General features: G+C 48.3%; 2 protein-coding genes across 2 annotated transcripts; both read right to left on the minus strand.

Moving 5' to 3' along the window:
- Window positions 1–595: 595 nt before the first annotated feature.
- On the minus strand, window positions 596–6012 carry LOC147114348 (putative UDP-sugar transporter protein SLC35A4). Its single transcript, XM_085995998.1, has one exon. It carries the CDS (start codon window positions 5993–5995, stop codon window positions 5012–5014), a length of 984 nt encoding a protein of 327 aa, XP_085852124.1. The 5' UTR covers window positions 5996–6012; the 3' UTR covers window positions 596–5011.
- A 137-nt stretch (window positions 6013–6149) lies between these two features.
- slc35a4 (solute carrier family 35 member A4) lies at window positions 6150–13955 on the minus strand. Its single transcript, XM_085995999.1, has 3 exons — window positions 13869–13955; window positions 10414–10512; window positions 6150–6534 (listed from the first exon to the last, which is right to left on the minus strand). The coding sequence occupies exons 1-3, from the start codon at window positions 13881–13883 to the stop codon at window positions 6337–6339; spliced, it is 312 nt and encodes a 103-aa protein (XP_085852125.1). The 5' UTR covers window positions 13884–13955; the 3' UTR covers window positions 6150–6336.
- Window positions 13956–20002: the final 6047 nt, after the last annotated feature.

Consider the following 20002-nt stretch of genomic DNA (forward strand, 5'->3'; position numbering starts at 1 on the left):
AAACCTTCCACTGGGATCAATGGTCTTAACTGCAATTCAACACATTATCAAATCCTCCAGCCTTTCAGGTGCCCTCGGGCACAGAGAGGAGTGAGTCAACTAGAGACTGCCTCCCGACACAGTTCAGCTGTGGCTCAGTGTTGTCTCTCTGAGTCAGAAGGTTGTGGGTTCAAGTCCCACTCCAGAGACTCGAGCACAATAATCCACGCTGGCACTGTCGGTGGTGCCGTCTTTCGGATGAGACGTTAAACCGAAGCCCCGTCTGCTCTCTCAGGTGGACGTAAAAGATCCTATGGCACTATTTCGAAGAAGAGCAGGGGAGTTATCCCTCGTGTCCTGGCCAATAGTTATCCCCCAACTAACATCACTAAAAACAGATTATCTGGTCATTATCACATTGCTGTTTGTGGGAGCTTGCTGTGCGTAAATTGGCTGCTGCGATTCCTATGTTACAACAGTGACTCCACTTCAAAAATGTACTTCATTGGCTGTAAAGCGCTTTGGGACGTCCGGTGGTTGCGCAAGGCGCTATAGAAATACAAGTCTTTTTCAGTTCAGGAATCGCTATGTAAATAACGTTGGAACAGTCTTGAGAAACAGCTTTATAAAATATCTTTACTTTATATAACATAACTTATCACAGTGACATGTATACATTGTGGTACTTTCACCAGATAGCAAAGACACTTCCAGAATTCCAGAGTTCTTATTGAAAAATATAAAACAGCCCCGACGCATTTTCCTCGTTTTCTTTTTAAGGAAATTTGCCTCTGTTGTCACGGACAACCGTAATACAAAAAAAGTATGTTGGGGAAAATACGCTGCAAGGCAGTCCACATCGGGCCTGTTCTGCTTTTCCAGTTTTTGAATTACAAACTTAAAAGTTACTGGGCAATAACCTGTGGGTACCCACATTCCCAATGGCTGGATTCTGGGCCCTAAGTTTATCCCGGCAGACTTCTACCGCGTGATCGGGTAGTTCCTGTGAATAAGATGCTGGAGGTAGTGGGGGGGAGTGGGGTTTAATAAACCAGAGTTCCCCCCGATTTCAGTGTCAAATCTGTTAAAATATCTCACCGAACAGGCCAGAGTTTCCCCGAAACGGCGTTACACCGGAATTTGCGCCAATATTCCAGTCAGCATCTAACGGCAGATTTTCCTGAGCACCTCATTAGTCATAAGCCGAAACGCAAAAGACATGAAATTTGGTGTTGAGAAAAATGCACGTTTTTCAATTTTTAATGCAAATCATTCCGATGCCATAAAAATATACTCAAAAAAAAGGTACAGAAAATATATTGTAGGTCTGAGGAGAAAATTTTAAAAACACCAGAAATACGACTGGATCATATTGCACCTAAAATTTTTAAGCATAAATTTACCACGTGGGGGATGGGAGTGAAGCTACATGAACGAGCAGCTTAAGTTTTGGCAGAGGCCGCGCGTAATCGGCCTAAAATATCGAGGACATTCGGGTGTAAGTGGAAGAACGGGCGCAAGTCGCTTGCACCCAAATTTCCTCCACCTTTAAAAACAAAAATCGGTATTACGCCCCGGTATCGGGAAGTTTTCAGGAAATTCCGGGCCAGCATGGCGTGCAACGTTAACAGATAGCCGCAGAAAGCCAGAGATTGCTCCCAAGGGTATATATATATTTTTTAATATAGCAAATTGGTTAGGCGCTGAATGAAGCTAATTAAATTCCACTTTCTGCAGTTGGCTCGACGACGGGACCAGAAGTTATGTAACATTCTGGTCGACCGTAATGGTACTCATGTTAAGGTCCAGAGAGCAGAGTCCACCTTCACTCTCATCTGCATCTCTCAGCAGACCTGCCGCCCCACACCAGTCTTCGGACGTCCATTTGCATCTCTGGGACGTTCCCTGGAACGGAGACTCAGGAGAGGGGGAAGCGGAAGGTAATTAATTAATTAAAATATATAGACATCAACTCATTGCGGGTCTCCAAGTGTGACCCTCGAGCACGTCTCCGCTCCAGGGTGTGATTCTCAACAAGACTTTAGCCTTCAGTCAGCAAACAAATATTTGCCCCATTTCCCGTGCACTGCGGTCAATGTTCCCGTTAAGTCGCGAGGCTGTCTGGAGGTCCCGTGCAGACGGCCCACCGGCTCTTAAATGGAAAAAAAAAACGCACCGCGCATGGGCGGAAATTTGAATGGGCCGCACACCCAAAATGAAATTAGAGGGAACATTTCCCCAACACTGCAGTCAAAGATATGAAAAAGGAACGAGGATCTCTTGGCATTAATCACAACACGTTCCCCCAACCCAGAATCCGACAATCGGAACTGCAAACTCCAGTCCCTACAACAGCTGCATTCTAAAAAGAAAATTCAAAACACACACACACAATTATTAAAAACCTGATCCTGGTATCCAAGAAACTTATACAAAATTACAAAAAAAACCCCCCAAAGATTTAAAAAAATAAGCTACCCTCGTATTTGTTGTTGGTGCATTCTGTGGTAAAGGCACGGGATGTTTGAGAGCTGCGAAATGCAACGTTTTCAAACTTTCAGGGGGTAGTTTGGAATCCCTGCAGCCGACCAGACCAGAAGAGGCTCTCGTTCCCGGTAACGCCAGCTGCGTCTGAACGGAGCTCCCCTGACGTGAAAGGCGAGCGTCTAAACCTATCGCAACAGCAGCGTCCTTAGTATTATAAATTCCCAGTGAGAGAATGAGAAAAATTAGGTACAGGCCATGCGTCGATACACATACATTATTGCGTTTTTGGTACACGAAGCCGCTCCTGCAGCCGCTGATGCAGCCTTTAAAAGGTTAAAGCAGCCTTTTAAAGGGTTAAAGCAGGCATTTAACCCCGAGTATTGAAACAGCTTATGAAATAATGATTTTCTATTCAGAACAGAGCCATATAATTACTTCCTCTATATTTCTAATGCTCGCTAATACAATGCGACATTCTTAAGTGTATGCCATTTGCATACTTTTAAATGGTTATATTGCGTCATTGCAAAAAAAAAACTCGATGGGTTAAGGAATTTTTGAGCAAGTTCATCTATAATATGTAAACGTTGCGAGATCACTCCAGATGCAAATAACTTTTGAAGTCTCACTGAGCGCCACTCATGGTGTCTGGTGATACAATCACGTTAACACAGCGAGGGGCTGTGCCTTGGAATAATCTCTTGGTAATATATTTTTAAAAAACTGCTGGAAATGCCCATGTCAGTCAGCACCTTAAAATGAAAGAGACTTTGTTTTTGCCCATTTTCTTGACTTTTATCTTGAAGGACAGCGGATTCATGGGTGCAAGCCGCTCCTCTGGTAATAAGAAATAGGAGCAGGACTAGGCCACTTGGCCCCTCGAGCCTGCTCCGCTAAACCGAGGTCCCGTCTGCTCTCTCAGGCGGACGTCAAAGATCCTACGGCCACTATTGGAAGAGGAGAAGCGGAATTCTCTTCTGGTGTCCTGGGGGGGCCAATATTTATCCCTCAACCAACGTCACTAAAACAGATGATCTGGTCATTTATCTCATTGCTGTTTGTGGCAGCTTGTTGTGCGCAAACTGGCTGCCGCGTTTCCTACATTACAAAAGTTACTACACTTCAAGAAAAAAATACTTCATTGACTGTAAAGCCTCTCTCTATATCTATATATACCTATATATATAAAAAAATAGATTTTTTTAAATGCCCCCCTATGATTTTTCTCTCCCGGGGTTTCCCCACATTTTTTTTTTGCTCGTAGTGTCGTGGAGATGAATCTTTTTAATTCCTGGAGACTTCCAGGGCAATCCTGGAGGGTTGGCGGCCCTCGGGGTGGAGGGTGGGCCAGAGACGAGGCAAATTAAGAAGCAGCGGCTAAAGCCACGCCAGTAAGAATGTGACGAATAGCGCCGATACTTAATGCGACTATCTGATGGGTTGGGTTTGAGGTTACCCAACATGTTTCCCATAGTCCGGTTAAGACTCAATCTAGTGGGCGACTGCCCTGGTTAGTCCTCCCATCAGCCTCAGTGACATAAACAGAGAGCCTCAGCAAGCGGCACCTGGCTGGAGTCAGAGGTCAGAAAAACTAAAACAAAAGCTATCATTTTGTTGGAGCACTGTGAGCAGTTCTAGGAAGGATATATTGGCCTCGGAGGGAGTGCAGCGTAGGTTTACCAGAATGATACCCAGACTTCAAGGGTTAAATTACGAGGAGACATTACACAAACTAGGGCTGCATTCCCTAGAATTTAGAAGGTTAAGGGGTGATCTGATCGAAGTTTTCAAGATATTAAGGGGAACTGATAGGGTAGAAAGAAACTATTTCCGCTGGTTGGAGATTCTAGGACTAGGGGGCAGAGTCTAAAAATTAGAGCCAGACCTTTCAGGAGTGAAATTAGGAAACACTTCTACACACAAAGGGCGGTAGAAGTTTGGAACTCTCTTCCGCAAGCGGCAACTGATGCTAGATCAATTGTTAATTTTAAATCGGAGATTGATAGATTTTTGTTAACTGAAAGTATTAAGGGATACGGGGCAAAGGGATATGGAGTTGGGTCGCAGATCAGCCATGATTTTATTGAATGGTGGAACAGGCGCGAGGGGCTGAATGGCCTCCTCCTGTTCCTATACAGGAAACTCTTTATTATCCGGCACCAGCGTGGTGCCGGTTTATCAAAAAGTCCGGATTACAGAGAGGTATAGTTAAAAGGTACGAGGGCCCCGTACACAGCAACAAATCCAGGCTTCCCTGTTGCTTAGCAACATGTGCAGGAACTGCGGCCACTGACCAAGCGTCCCTGTTGCTTAGCAACAAGTGCACGAACCCCAGTTACACAGCCACAGATCCAGGAACTGCCACTAATATGAAGTAAAACTTACCTGAACCTACTCCTGAATTTTGCCGGTTAACAGAGGTTTCCGTTTTTTTAGGTGCCGGTTAAAAGAGTTTCCTGCATTTTGTAAAATTAAAAAAAAAGGGGGTGGGGTGGGGGAGAGACAACCTCAACTCAAGCAAGAGGTACAAACCCATTAGTCAGTATTACCTAACTCGATAGTAGAGATAAATAGCTATGCAGATCAGCCCCACCGCTACAAAGAAAAAGGGGGTGAGCCGGAGGTGGAACAGGAGGACGGAGAGGCCCGCGTTAACCAGCATGGAGCAGGAAATCACAAAGAGCCTGGTGATGTTGTTGTCGTACTTCATGACGACAGACATCAGCAGCCCGTTCAGGGCCTGGGTGGCAATGATTACGGCCACCCAGGGCGAGTAGCCCTCGAAGAAGCCAGCGGCGGTGGCGGCGGGGGAGCTGGCTGCGTGCGCGGCGAGATTTACGGCGACCCCGAACGCGTACAGGAACAGGTTCTGCAGGCTGAGGGGCAGCGGCCCAGACTTGAGTGCGCGCTCAGTGTACACGGCGGAGAGGCCGGAGATGCAGCAGTAGGTGGCGATGGCGGCCGTGCCCAGCGGCGTGATGAACAGGTGGGCGTGCGCCGCCAGCTCTTCCTCCTCCTGGCGCATGGCGCCGGCGTGGCAAGCCCCGGCTGCCGTCAGCAGGGCGAGGGCCAGCCACTTGCGGGCGGGCAGCCGCTGGCGCAGGAGGAGGCTGTAGAAGGCGGCGGTGGCGACGATCTTGAGGTTGCTCAGCACCTGGAACGTCACGGGGTCCATGAGCTGCTGCATGTGGACCACCAGGTTGTTGTTGACGGCGTAAAGGGTGGCAGGGACGGCGAAGGGGAGGGCCGCGCGGAGGGAGACGGCCTCGCCGCAGCGGGCAAGCGAGCCGCGGTCTCGAGCGAGGAGCAGGGCGGACGACGCGGAGAGTTTCACCAGCTCGATCAGCACCACGACGGAGGAGGAGCTGAAGGGGACCCTGCCGCTGACCTTGCACAGAGCAATCAAGGGGGCGTGCGAGCCGTACGCGAGCACCAAAAGCAGCAGCACCAACCCCCAGCGCAACCGGCCCCTCATCTGACCCGTCGCCAGCGGCAAGCCGAGAGTACCAGAATCCTCCAGAGCGTCCATTCCTTTTCCAAAGAGGCTCACTGAAACTTAATTCAAAAGAAGTAAGCAGCAACGGATTTCAAAAATTAGGTGCAAGGCCAGGAAACAGGTCGGGGCGGGGGAGAAAGACAGGACAGAAAAGCAAGAAGGCAACTGTGCGTGTGGAAGCGCCTGCCTTTCAGTCAGATTCATTGAAAGCTTCAAGCTACAGCCAGTCAAGCTTCAGCAGTCGTATACGCCAGTAATACTGAAGGTCGGTAGCAGGTCAAGCTCGCGTCAGATTGTCCTGCAGTTCCCCCTCCCCGGCACTCGGGGGGAGAGCCCACTGGCTCCCAGGCTGCGGCGATGGGGAGGTGCTCCTTTTATTTTGGTCCGTTCTTCATGGAGCTCAGGTAGTCCTTGACCGTGTTTTCGATGTTGGGGATGTTGAAGTTCTGGGCCGCGTAGATCCCGGCAGCGGTGCCCACCAGCACGCCCAGGACGGCGGAGGCTCGCAGCTTGGCCACCACGTATCCTGCCAGGAAGCCCTTCAGGAACGGAGAACCCAATAGGGAGCCACCCTGGAACAAGAGCAAATTCAATCTGGTTTAGCCGTTTGCTGATGCCTGGTCTTGGAAGCCTGAGCTTCCGACCACATAGCCGCTCCATCACCAAGCCCGTCTACTTCCACCGCCATAGCATCGCCCGCCTCCGGCCCTGCCTCAGCTCGTCTGCTGCTCAAACCTTCATCCATGCCCGATGTTACCTCTAGACTCAGCTATTCCAGTGCTCTCCCACCTTTCACCCTCCGTAAACTTCCACCTTTCACCCTCCGTAAACTCCCACCTTTCACCCTCCGTAAACTCCCACCTTTCACCCTCCGTAAACTTCAGCTCACCCAAAACTGTTCTGCCCGTGTCCTAACCAGTCCCGTTCGCCCATCACCCCTGTGCTCGCTTGACCTACACTGGCTCCCGGTTAAGCAACACCTCGACTTTAAAATTCCCATCCTTGTTTTCAAATCCCTCCATAGCCTTACATCTCCCTATCTCTTGTCACCTCCTCCAGCCCTACGATGCTCCGCGATCTCTGCGCTCCTCCAATTCTGGCCTCATGCGCAACCCCGATTTTAATCGCCCCACCATTGGCGGCCGTGCCTTCAGCTGCCTGGGCCCTCAAGGTATTCCCCTCTAAATCTCTCCACCTCTCCCCTCCTTTAAGATGCTCCTTAAAACCTACCTTGTCACCTGTCCTAATATCTATGTGGCTCGGTGTCAAATTTTGTCTGATAACGCTCCTGTGCAGCGCCTTGGGACATTTTACTATGTTAAAGGCGCTATATAAATACAAGTTGTTATTAAAAAGGTCATTATTAATAGGAACATTCGGAACAGGAGTAGACCATTCAGTCCCTTGAGCCTGTTCCACCATTTAATTAGATCATGGCTGATCTGCATCTTAACTCCATCTACCCGTCTTATTTTCGTAAACCTTAACACCTTTACCTAACAAAAATCTATCACTCTCAGTACTGAATTTTTCAATTGACCCTCAGCAGCCACAGCCTTTTGGGGGAGAGATGTCAGTCCTCGAGCTGTCCGTAAGTTACTGTATAGTAAAACTTTGGTGACTGAATCATAAATAGATCCACTGTATATTTTTCCTTTGTGCTTTGAAAAAAGTTGAGCAGCGAGATTGAATTACAGTGTTGCTTTTCAAATGGGGATAATATGGATGGTGTTACAAATATCTCCTCCAGTAATTCAGATTTTGTCTGAATTGATCATTTTTCTGTTATCTTTCGCAGGTTGATGTTGCAAGAGCAAACCTCATAGAAGAGGATGTGTCAGTGCTAACCCATAAGAACATAAGTAGTAGGAGCAGGAGTAGGCCATTCGGCCCCTCGAGCCTGCTCCGCCATTCAATAAGATCGTGGCTGATCATCGACCTCAGCTCCACTTTCCCGCCCGATCCCCATATCCCTTGATTCCCCGAGAGTCCAAAAATCTATCGATCTCAGTCTTGAATATACTCAACGACTGAGCCTCCACAGCCCTCTGGGGTAGAGAATTACAAAGATTCACCACCCTCTGAGTGAAGAAATTCCGCCTCATCTCAGTCCTAAATGGCCGACCCCTTATCCTGAGACTGTGACCCCTGGTTCTAGACTCCCCAGCCAGGGCGAATCATCCTCCCTGCATCTACCCTGTCAATCCCCCTCGGAATCTTATACGTTTCAATGAGATCACCTCTCATTCTTCTAAACTCCAGCGAGTATAGGCCTAATCTACTCAATCTTTCTTCATAGGACAGCCCTCTCGTCCCAGGAATCAACCTCGTGAACTTTCGTTGCACCGTCTCTATGGCAAGTATATCCTTCCTTAGGTATGGAGACCAAAACTGTACACAGTACCCCTTGAGAAAGATGTATAATGTCTGCCTTTCTAAGGCATGTCTTAGTAATTTATGGAGAACCACTTTTACATTATTGCAGGATACTATAGTACATTTATTTCTAGGGGTATAGAATTCAAAAGCAGTGAAGTTATGCTAAACTTGTATAAGATTCTGGTCAGGCCGCACTTAAAAGTACTGCGCACAGTTCCGGTCTCCATATTATAAAAAAGACATAGAAGCACTGGAGAAAGTACAAGAAAGATTTACAAGGGCAGTACCAGAACTGAGAGGTTACAGCTATCGGGAAAGACTGGGCAGGTTGGGGCTTTTTTCTTTAGAAAATACAGGAAACTCTCGTTTAAACGGCACCTAAACATCCGCATTTCTCTATTGACCGGCAAAACTCTCACTCCGGAAACAACACCGCAATAACCGGCAATGTTGCCGAGTCCGAGTCTCCCGCGGTGGCCCGAGTTAGTCAGTGGGGGTAGTTCTCCAAACTGCCACTACTCGGCTTCTTGGCGCTGTCGGAAGTCCGAACACCTCACTAACAGGAGTCTGACTCTCCCGCGCTGTAGGCGAGTACCCAATTACTGTATACGGCACATTTCTTGATTTTTTAAATTTTTGTTTGTTAAGAATAGCCTCGGTAGATAACCCTCTCCGTCATCCGGAATTTTTAATCAACCGGCAACATCCCGGTCCCGTCGGTGCCGGATACCAGAGAGTTTCCTGTAGAAGACTTAGGAGGTACCTGATAGAAATCTTTAAAATTAAGAATGGACTGCACAGGGTAGGTGTGGAGAGAATGAATCCAAAACTAGGGGCCAATCAATACAAGATAGTTTCTAACAAATTCAATAGGGAAATAAGGGGAAACTTCTTTACTCAGAGAATGGTTAGAATGTGGAACTCACTACCACAGGAGGTGGTTGAGGCAAATAGCTTAGACGATTTCAAAAGGAAACGAGACGAGAACATGAGAGAAAAGGGAATAGAAAGATCTGCTGAAGAGAGGCAGATGGAATGGGAGGAGACTCGTGTGGAGTATAAGCAGCGCAGACTAGTCGGGCCGAATGGCCTGTTTCTCTGCTGTATATTCGATGTCATTTATAGAATGATACAAAACAGAGGATGGCCATTCGGCCCATCGTGCCTGCGCCGGCTGTTTGAAAGAGCTCTCCCATTAGTCCCACTCCCCCTGCTCTTTCCCCATAGCCCTGCATATTTTTTCCATTCAAGTATTTCTCCAAGTCCCTTTTGAAAGTTACTATTGAATCTGCTTCCACCGCCCTTTCAGGCAGCGCGTTCCAGATCACAACAACTCGCTGCGTAAATAAATGTTTCCTCATCTCCCCTCTGGTTCTTTTGCCAATCACCTTCAATCTGTGTCCTCTGGTCACCGACCCTCCTGCCACTGGAAACAGTTTCTCTCTCTCTACTCTATCAAAACCTTTCATGATTTTGAACATCTCTATCAAATCTCCTCTTAACCTTCTCTGCTGTAAGGAGAACAATCCCAGCTTCCCCACATAACTGAAGTCCCTCACCTCCGGTACCATTCTGGTAAATCTCCTCCGCACCCTCTCCAAGGCCTTGACATCCTTCCTAAAGTGCGGTGCCCAGAATTGGACACAAGACTCCAGCTGGGGCCGAACCAGTGTTTTAGAAAGGTTTAGTATAACGTCCTTGCTTTTGAACTCTATTCCTCTATTAATAAAGCCAAGGATCCCATATGTTTTTTTTTTTAAAAACAGCCTTCCCAACCTGTCCTGCCACCTTCCAAGATTTGTGTACAGACACCCTCAGGTCTCTCTGTTCCTGCGCCCGCTTTAATACTGTACCCTTTAGTTTATATTGCCTGCCCTCAGTCTTGCTACTAAAATGTATCACTTTACACTTCTCGGTGTTAAATTTCATCTGCTCCAAGCAGAAACCGTTATGTAATATATATTTATCAACCACTGCTTGTTAATGAGCGCCCATGAACAAGAAACGTACCGATCTATTCACAACACGGTGCCGAGAGGACTTTTTATTTCACTGGTTCTTTTGATACTCACATTGGGCAGTCCCATTTGGACCTCCTCCTCCACCCTTTTCTGGATGTTCTCCAGTTGACCCTTCAGATGTGCAAGGTCTTTCAGCTTTCCCAGTGTATCCTGCAGCAAGAATGTCTCAATGTTATTGAAAAGAGACCCAGTGAGAATGGAAAAGACAAATTGAAGCAACCACTTATTTAAGCTTCCGGTGGGGGGGGGGGGGGGGGTTGGGGCAGGGGAAACAGAACGTCAAGCACTAGAATCTGCTTGTGTCCCTAGGGACACTACACAGAGGATAAAGCAGAAGACAGAGGCCCCCTACAACAGCAAATGCTGAAAGGGGAGGGGAGGGGACGATGCGTTGGGTGGTGAGATCACGCTGTTGATGGCGGAGGATGAGCCGTTGAATGTGGAGGCTGGACAAGACCACTGCTGTCCATCTGGCGAGTCACACACCAGATGTCACAGTCTGGGATACAGTCTTTGACATGGAGTGCAAAATTAACCAGCAGCTTTTAGTACAACTGGGGCTTTTCTGTTAGAATGCAGTTACGGGACGATATGATCAAAGTGTATGAAGTGAGGGGACAGGGCAGATAGAAGCAGACTGTTTCCAGCAATCGAGAGGTCTAGAACGAGACAAAATGGAAGAGATTTAGTACAGACGATGGGAGAAACTTCTTTACACAGAGAGTCGGGAGGCTTCCTGGAATTTACTTCCAGGAATTCGAGGTAGATCAACATTCAAGATTAGATTGGATAGGTGGATGAAGGGATATGGGAACAGAGCGGGTAAATATGGCGAGGAGATCTGCTCTCGAGGAGGGTATGCAATTCTATTCTCTTCTATGGAGAGATTGGGTCGATTGGACTTATACTCGCTGGAGTTTAGAAGAATGAGAGGGGAGCTCATTGAAACTTATAAAATTCTAACAGGACTAGATAGACTAGATGCAGGAAGGATGTTCCCGATGGCGGGGGAGTCCAGAACCAGGGGTCACAGTCTAAGGATAAGGGGTAAGCCAATTAGGACAGAGATGAGGAGGAATTTCTTCACCCAGAGAGTGGTGAACCTGTGGAATTCTCTACCACTGAAGGCAGTAGAGGCCAATTCATTAAATATATTCAAGAAGGAGTTAGATATATTTCTTAAGGCTAATCAAGGAATACGGGGAGAAAGCCAGGACAGGGTACTGAGCTTGGATGATCAGCCATGATCTCATTAAATGGCGAAGCAGGCTCGAGGGGCCAAATGGCCTACTCCTGCTCCTATCTTCTATGTTTCTATGTATTCTATGTAGTTAGTGATTGAAGCAGAGAGCACGTCAACTTTGAGGGATAGGTTAGATAGATGCTTGAAGGAAAGGGGAATAAAGGAACACAGAAATAGGGAGGACACGTGGCATTAGGACCACTGAGTGTGGAGGATAAGCTCCATGTTTCCATGTTGTAATTTCAATGCAATAAGGCACTACACAAAATGCAAGTATTATTTATTCCCGTACACCTGTGTGGTGCCAGATGCAGTGGTAACGCCTCCACAGTGGAACAGCCTCCCAGCGGAACAGCCTCCCAGCCCAAGTTCCCTTTAAGCTGCACGGCCGAGCCGCTCTCTGGAGGTCCAGCGCAACCGGCTCACCAGCTTTTAAACGGGCCTGCATGTCCCAAACAAAGAATGAGAGTGAACACTGCTGCCCTGCAATCATGGTCAAAGGTCACAGATGGGTTGTCACTTATAGAACAAGCAAAGAGTCAGCATCTTGTGTGGTATGGGGGGAAAGAGATCAGTTAACAGACTCACGTCTCCGGCTAACCAACGTCACAAGAGGGCTAAGATAGTCACTAATAAACCCAACGAGGAATTCAGGAAAAACTTCTTTATCCAGAGTGTGTGGAACTCGCTAGCGCAGGGAGTGGTTGAGGCGAATAGCATAGAAGCATGTAAAGGAAGGATAGGTAAACACATGAGGGAGAAGGGAATAGACGGATATGCTGATAGGGTGAGATGAAGAGGGGTGGGAGGAGGCTGCTGTGAAGCATAAACACCGGCACGGACCAGTAGGGCCGAATGGCCTGTTTCTGTACTGTAAATATGTATGTGCGCGGCTATAAAAAGCAATCAAAATAAACTAAGAGGGGAGGGAATGCACTGCCAATCTGAAAATGCAGAGTGGGTCAGTCTGTACGTGTAAAGGGAAAAGACCAGTTTGAGGCTTTGGTTGTGTAACTCTCCTCATCAGAATGAACAGCTTAAGAGATGAAACAGTAAGGTGAGAAAAAAGCAAGGGGGTCAGGGAGGAACGAGAAATCACAAACCAATACCCCAACAGCAGAGAGGGAGTTAATGGGTTAAATAACCTAAAAGCTGCTCAACAGAAAAGGCAGGTACAGCGACAGTAGTGCTGGCCATACTGGCTTCTCTCATTGACAACTCTCACCCCCAACTCCTCCCCTTTAACCCCCAGCACCTCACCCTTTGACCCCAGCTCCTCACCCTTTGACCCCCCAGCTCCTCACCCTTTGACCCCCAGCTCCTCACCCTTTGACCCCCCAGCTCCTCACCCTTTGATCACCCCAGCTCACCTTTAACCCCCTGCTCCTCACCCTTTGAACCCCTGCTCCTCGCCCTTTGACCCCCAGCTCCTCATCCTTTGACCCCCAGCTCCTCACCCTTTGATCACCCCAGCTCCTCACCCTTTGATCACCCCAGCTTCTCACCTTTAACCCCCAGCTCCTCACCCTTTGAACTCCTGCTCCTCACCCTTTGATCACCCCAACTACATAAGAACATAAGAAATAGGAGCAGGAGTAGGCCAATCGGCCCCTCGAGCCTGCTCCACCATTCAATAAGATCATGGCTGATCTGATCCTAACCTCAAATCTTCTATCACTCTGCATCCACCCGAACCCATGTGATCTCCCGGGAGAGGCGAAAAACCAGATAAAGACCCAATGGCCAATTTGGGAGAAAAAAATCTGGGAAATTCCTCTCCGACCCATCTAGGCGATCGAAATTCTTCCAGGAGATCACTCTGTCCCTATATTTTCTACAGTAACTCCTCACCTTTAACCCCCAGCTCCTCACCCTCTGAACCCCTGCTCCTCACCCTTTGACCCCCAGCTCCTCACCCTTTGACCCCCCAGCTCCTCACCCTTTGATCCCCCAGTCCTCACCCTTTGATCACCCCAGCTCCTCACCCTTTGACCCCCCCAGCTCCTCACCCTTTGATCCCCCAGTCCTCACCCTTTGACCCCGGGGTGACGTGGTCTCACTGATTGTGCCGCGATCGCTGACGCAGCTGGGCCGCAGATAAACACCAACTGGGGGTTTAAAAAAAACCCGTATCAGCGGGTAAAAATTTACACCAAACTATGTGAGTCGGGGCCTCAGGGCGGGGGATGTCCGGCCTCCCAGAGCCCCGGGTCTCCCTCCCAGAGCCCCGAGCCCGGCCCGGCCCCGCTCCCACCGCACTGACCTTGTCGTCCGCCATCTTACCCGCGCATGCGCATGCGCACTCGCTACCACCGATTCGCGCGCCTGCGCACTCGCTCCCTCATCAAGCCGCCGCTCGGATGGCCCGCGCATGCGCTTTGTCACACAGCCTGTCAGGGAGCGGTAGCTGCCGATGGAGGGCGCTGCGGAGCTCAACCTTCCAACACTCTGTGCCAGCACACCTGGCCTGTGCCCACCTGGCCTGTGCCAGCACACCTGGCCTGAGCCCACCTGGCCTGTGCCAGCACACCTGGCCTGAGCCAGCACACCTGGCCTGTGCCCACCTGACCTGTGCCCACCTGACCTGTGCCAGCACACCTGGCCTGTGCACACCTGGCCTGTGCCCACCTGGCCTGTGCCAGCAGACCTGGCCTGTGCCCACCTGGCCTGTGCACACCTGGCCTGTGCACACCTGGCATGAGCCAGCACACCTGGCCTGAGTAAGCACACCTAGCCTGTGCCCACCTGGCCTGTGCCCACCTGGCCTGTGCCAGCACACCTGGCCTGTGCCCACCTGGCCTGTGCCAGCACACCTGGCCTGTGCCCACCTGGCTTGTGCCAGCACACCTGGCCTGTGCCAGCACACCTGGCCTGTGCCCACCTGGCCTGTGCCAGCACACCTGGCCTGTGCCCACCTGGCCTGTGCCAGCACATCTGGCCTGTGCTCACCTGGCCGGTGCCAGCACACCTGGCAGAGTCTGAGCCATCCGACTGACACTCCCTACACCTCTGAATGTCTCTTGCGTGGCATCACTAAGCCCGCCTGTTTCCACCTCCGTAACATCGCCTGTCTCCGCCCTTGCCTCAGCTCATCTGCTGCTGAAACCCTCATCCATGCCTTTGTTACCTCTAGACTTGACTATTCCAACACACTCCTGGCTGGCATCCCACGTTCTACCCTACGTAAACTTGAGGTCATCCAAAGCTCGGCTGCCCGTGTCCTAACTCGCACCAAGTCCCATTCACCCATCACCACTGTGCTCGCTGACCTACATTGGCTCCTGGTTAAGCCACACCTCGATTTCAAAATTCTCATTCTAGTTTTCAATCCCTCCATGGCCTCACCCCCTCCCTAGCTCTGTAATCTCCTTCAGCCCCCAAGATATCTACGCTCCTCTAATTCTGCCCTCTTGAGCATCCCTGATTATAATCGCTCAACAATTGATGGCCGTGCCTTCTGTTGTCTGGGCCCTAAGCTCTGGAATTCCCCCCCTAAACCTCTCCGCCTCTCTACCTCTCTTTCCTCCTTTGAGATGTTCCTTAAAACCTACCTCTGTGACCAAGCATCCCTAATTTCTCCTTATGTGGCTTGCGGTCAAATTTTTGTCTTATAATACTCCTGTGAAGTGCCTTGGGATGTTTTTCTACATGAAATTCGTTATATAAATACAAGTTGTTGTTGTTGTTGAATGTCTCTTTCTAACCTCTGAGCCTAAACTTTCTAAACCCTGGTGTCAGCTGTGGCTCAGTGGGTAGCACCCTTGTCTCTGAGTCAGAAGGTTGTGGGTTCACAGCCCCACGCCAGAGACTTGACCACAAAAATCTCGGCTGACACACCCAGTGCAGTGCTGAGGGAGTGCTGCACTGTTGGAGGTGCCGTCTTTTGGATGAGACATTAAACTGAGGCCCCGTCTTCTCTCTCAGGTGGACATAAAAGATGCCATAGCACTATTTGAAGAGCAGGGGGAGTTCTCCCCGGTGTCCTGGTCAATGTTTATCCCTCAACCAACATCACTAAAACAGATTATCTGTTCAGTATCACCTTGCTGTTTGTGGGAGCTTGCTGTGCGCAATTGGCTGCCGTGTTTCTACATTACAACAGTGACTACACGTCAAAAAGTATTTCATTGGCTGTAAAGCGCTTTGGGACGTCCTGAGGTTGTAAAAACGCTGAACAAATGCAAGTCTTTCTTTCTTTCCAAAGGTCGTGGGTTCAAGTTCCACTCCAGGGACTTCAAAGCCCTCCATGGCCTCGCCCCTCTCCCTATCTCTGTAACCTCCTCCAGCTCTACAACCCCCTGAGATCTCTGCACACCTCCAATCCTGGCCTCTTGTGCATCCATGATTTCTTTCGCTCCACCATTGGTGGCCGTGCCTTCAGGCCATTTAGGACAGAGATGAGGAGGAATTTCTTCACCCAGAGAGTGGTGAACCTGTGGAATTCTTTACCACAGAAGGCAGTCGAGGCCAATTCATTAAATATATTCAAGAAGGAGTTAGATATATTTCTTAAGGCTAAAGGGATCAAGGAATATGGGGAGAAAGCAGGGACAGGGTACTGAATTTGGATGGTCAGCCATGATCGCATTGAGTGGCGGAGCAGGCTCGAGGGGCCGAATGGCCTACTCCTGCTCCTATCTTCTATGTTTCTATGTTTCAGCTGCCTTGGCCCTAAACTCAGGAATTCCCTCCCTAAACCTCTCCACCTCCCTCTCTTCCTTTAAGATGCTCTTTAAAACCTACCTCTTTGACCAAGCTTTTGGTCATCTGCCCTAATATCTCCTTACATTGCTCTGTGTCAAATTTTATTTGATAATCACTCCTGTGAAGCGTTTTGGGACTTTTTACTACGTTAAAGGCGCTATATAAATACAAGTTGTTGTTGTTGAGCACATAATCAAGGCTGACACTCCCGGTGCTGTACTGAGGGAGCCTCCGCTGCACTGTCGGAGATGCCGTCTTTTGGATAAGACGTTAAACTGAGGCCCCGTCTGTCCTCTTGGGTGGACGTAAAAGATCCCATGGCCACTATTTGGAAGAAGAGCAGGGGCGTTCTCCCCAGTGCCCTGGCCAATATTTATCCAACCAACATCACTAAAAACACCAGGGGGTCATTCATCTCATTGCTGTTTGTGGAATCTTGCTGGGCACAGATTGGCTGCCGCATTTGCCTACGAAACAGCATTGACTAGACTTGAAGAATAATGAATTGACTGTGAATGACTTTGGGTTCTCCTAAGTATGCGAAAGGTGCTATATAAATGCAAGTTCTTGCTTTGAATAGTGCCGGGAGATTTTTTAACATCACCTGAACCAATGGAACAGGCAGCGGGCAGTCTTGGTTTAATATTTCAACATCTCCGACAATTCTTCTTTCTTCTTAGGCAGTCCCTCGGAACTGAGGATGAATTGCTTCCACATTAAAAATGAGCTCGCAGGTGTAATGATATCAGCAAATAGTGATGTTATTTGCCTGTTTGATTATGATGCCTTATCAGCATGTTTGCAGGTATTGATTACTTATGCCTGACCAGCAGAGGTCATGTGACCGAGACAAGCAAGGCAGTTTAGTTTAGTTTCGGTTTCGTTCTAGATGCATCACTAGCATCGTGTCTCCTGTAAAGCTGTAGAGAGTTGAACAGACTTTAGATTAAAAGACATTCTCTTTCATAAATGTCTCGTCTTTGAACCCACAAAGAAATCAATACATGGTGTCAGAAGTGATTGAAAGAGATGAAGAGAAAAAATCTGAAGTTAAATCAGCTCTCCACAAATTAGCAAGCCAAAAGAGAACATCGTTGCTTACCATTGGAGAATAGCTAACGAAGTGAAAAAATGGAAGGTTTACACCCACCGGCGACGCTTCAGTTGACAGGTAATGTGGCTGAAAATTGGAGGAGGTTCAAACAACGTTTGGGGTTGTATTTATCAGCAATCGGAGCTGACGAGAAAAGTAATAAAAAGAAATCGTCACTGTTCTTACATGTCGTGGGTGATGAAGCGCTGGAGGTGTATAATAACTTCACATTCACTGCTGATGGAGACAAAATGAAGCTAGATAAAATAATGGAACAGTTTGAGGCCTACTGCATACCTAAACGTAATGTGACATTTGAGAGGCACAGATTTTTCACATGTGTACAGAAAACGGGTGAGACTATTGATCAGTATGTGACTGAACTGAGAAACCGAAGCAAATCATGTGAATTTGGGGGACTGACAGACTCGCTGATAAAAGACAGACTGGCGTGTGGTATTCCAGATAATGGTCTAAGGGAAAGACTGCTAAGAGAGCAAGATCTAGACCTGGGAAAAGCCATAGCAATGTGTAGGGCTACAGAGACTGTGAAGTTGCAGGCAAAGGAGCTGTTCAGTGACAATAGCTGCAACGTGGATGCAGTGAGAAAGAACGGATACAAACCGTTTAACAAAAAGAGCGCCAATGTGAAAAAAGAGGCGTGGCCAGCGAACAAAAATGAAAGGGACAATCGAAAGTCATGTAGTCGATGCGGTACACAGCATACACCAAGAAAGTGTCCAGTATATGGTAAAACATGCAATAGTTGCAACAAAAACAACCATTATGCCCGTTGCTGTAAGAACCAAGCGCAACAAAGCAAGGTCCATGCAGTAGATGAAAGCGAGATAGAGGAGTTCAATGTAGATGTTGTGTCTGAAAACAAAAAAGAAGAAAGAGACTGGATGTTGACACTAAAAGTGAATGACATACACATTCCATTTAAATTGGATACTGGAGCACAAGTTAATGTGATATCAGAGACTGATTTTAAGAAAATTAGACCCAGACCAAAGATACATGGAATCAAAGTGAAAGTGACAGGATACTCATGTCACGGGGGTGGGGAGCCACGGGGCTGTGCTCTCCGGGCAAGGTAGGTTCTGGACCCAAGTGCAGAAACCAGGCTAGAGGCAAGTATACAATCTTTAAGGTACTTTACTAGATTCACACATAACTAGATTCATACAAGGAACACAACAATATACATAGAACTCGAGACAAGTTACAAAACGGCTAGTCAAGAACAGGAACTCAGGACAGCTTCCATGAGGCAACCTACTTGTCCATACTGAGCTGAGATAAGCTTACCACAAGTGCAACCAGCTTGCCGAGATGAGACTCGAGACAAGCTATCACGAGGGGCTGCCACAGGGGTAACAGGCTTATCAATACAGAGCTCAAGACAAGCGCCAACATGGCAACACGCTAGTCCAGCCCAGCACCTTATCAAGACTAAGAACAACAAGAACACAGGCTTAGATACATCTTAAATACAGAGCTCGAGAGAACCATGGCAGCCAGCTAGTCAAAGCCAGGAGCCACAGAGCGAAGGCTAGTCCCCGGTTCCCCGGTTAGGACTGAGCAAAGAGGGAAGCAACCACAGAACTTATATACCAAGAAACCCATGAACAGCTAACAGGCCATTAAGAATTAACACAGGAGGCTAGGAACAATTAACAAAGGGCTAGAAAAAAAACAAGTGAAGGTGCCATCTAGAGGCTACAGAAGGAACTGACTGGCACCCTCACAACTCAGGTACTGAAATACCGGTGAAAGGAAGATGCATTGTCAAAGTAACACACAAGGACAGAGAGCACACGCTAGCATTAATCGTGGTGCCAAAGGATGTGCAAGCCATACTAGGTTTAAAAGCCTGTGAGAGACTGAACCTGGTAAAGAGAGTCCTCGTTGTGGAAAGCAAAGGAGAGACAGTCTATGATGAACTGAATGTTGCGTACACACCGGGTAAGCTGATGTATACAGCAGACACGTTGTCCAGAGCTGTTGACCCAGGAGAGCCCGCAAACACAGTGAAAAGACTGAAGTGCAAGGCAAAAGACAGTGGAACTGACTTCTACCAGAGCATGCTTGTATACCGCACAACGCCGCTCGAGTGTGGTAAGTCACCAGCCCAACTCCTGCTGGGACGTCGGCTAATGTCAAACCTACCCATCCCGGAGAACCTCCTGAAAACAAAAGAGGGGGAGAAAGTGAGGAAGTTCAAAGAACAACAGAAAGAAAAGCAAAAGTACTACTATGACAGAGGAACACAAAACCTACCTGAACTCCACACTGGTGACCAAGTAAGGTTGAAAGACAAAACAAACACATGGACTCAGAAGGGAACTGTCCTGAGTGAAGTTCAACCAAGATCATACACCATTCAGACAGATGAGGGTGCTGTTCTGAGAAGAAATCGTCGAGATCTTCTCATGGGACCAGCCACAGCAGGTCAAGAGACTGATACTGTTGAACAACCTGATCACACAGCTGAGAACCAATCATCTGAGGCAACAACTCAGATTCAAGGACAATCAATCAGAAAATCCTCAAGACAAGTGAAGCCTCCGGAGAGACTCATTGAGCAAATTTAAGGA

This window comes from Somniosus microcephalus, chromosome 8 (genome assembly GCF_052327205.1).
Source record: "Somniosus microcephalus isolate GS21.2 chromosome 8, FLI_Smic_1.0, whole genome shotgun sequence".
NCBI classification, from domain to species: domain Eukaryota; kingdom Metazoa; phylum Chordata; class Chondrichthyes; order Squaliformes; family Somniosidae; genus Somniosus; species Somniosus microcephalus.

Bases quoted from the DNA above. Each gene is read 5' to 3' on its own strand.
- LOC147114348 (XM_085995998.1), bottom strand. From the start codon at position 5,995: ATGGACGCTCTGGAGGATTCTGGTACTCTCGGCTTGCCGCTGGCGACG.
- slc35a4 (XM_085995999.1), bottom strand. The intron at 6,535-10,413 runs GTGAGTATCAAA...CTCTTGTTCCAG, and splicing joins TCCAAATGGGACTGCCCAAT to GGTGGCTCCCTATTGGGTTC.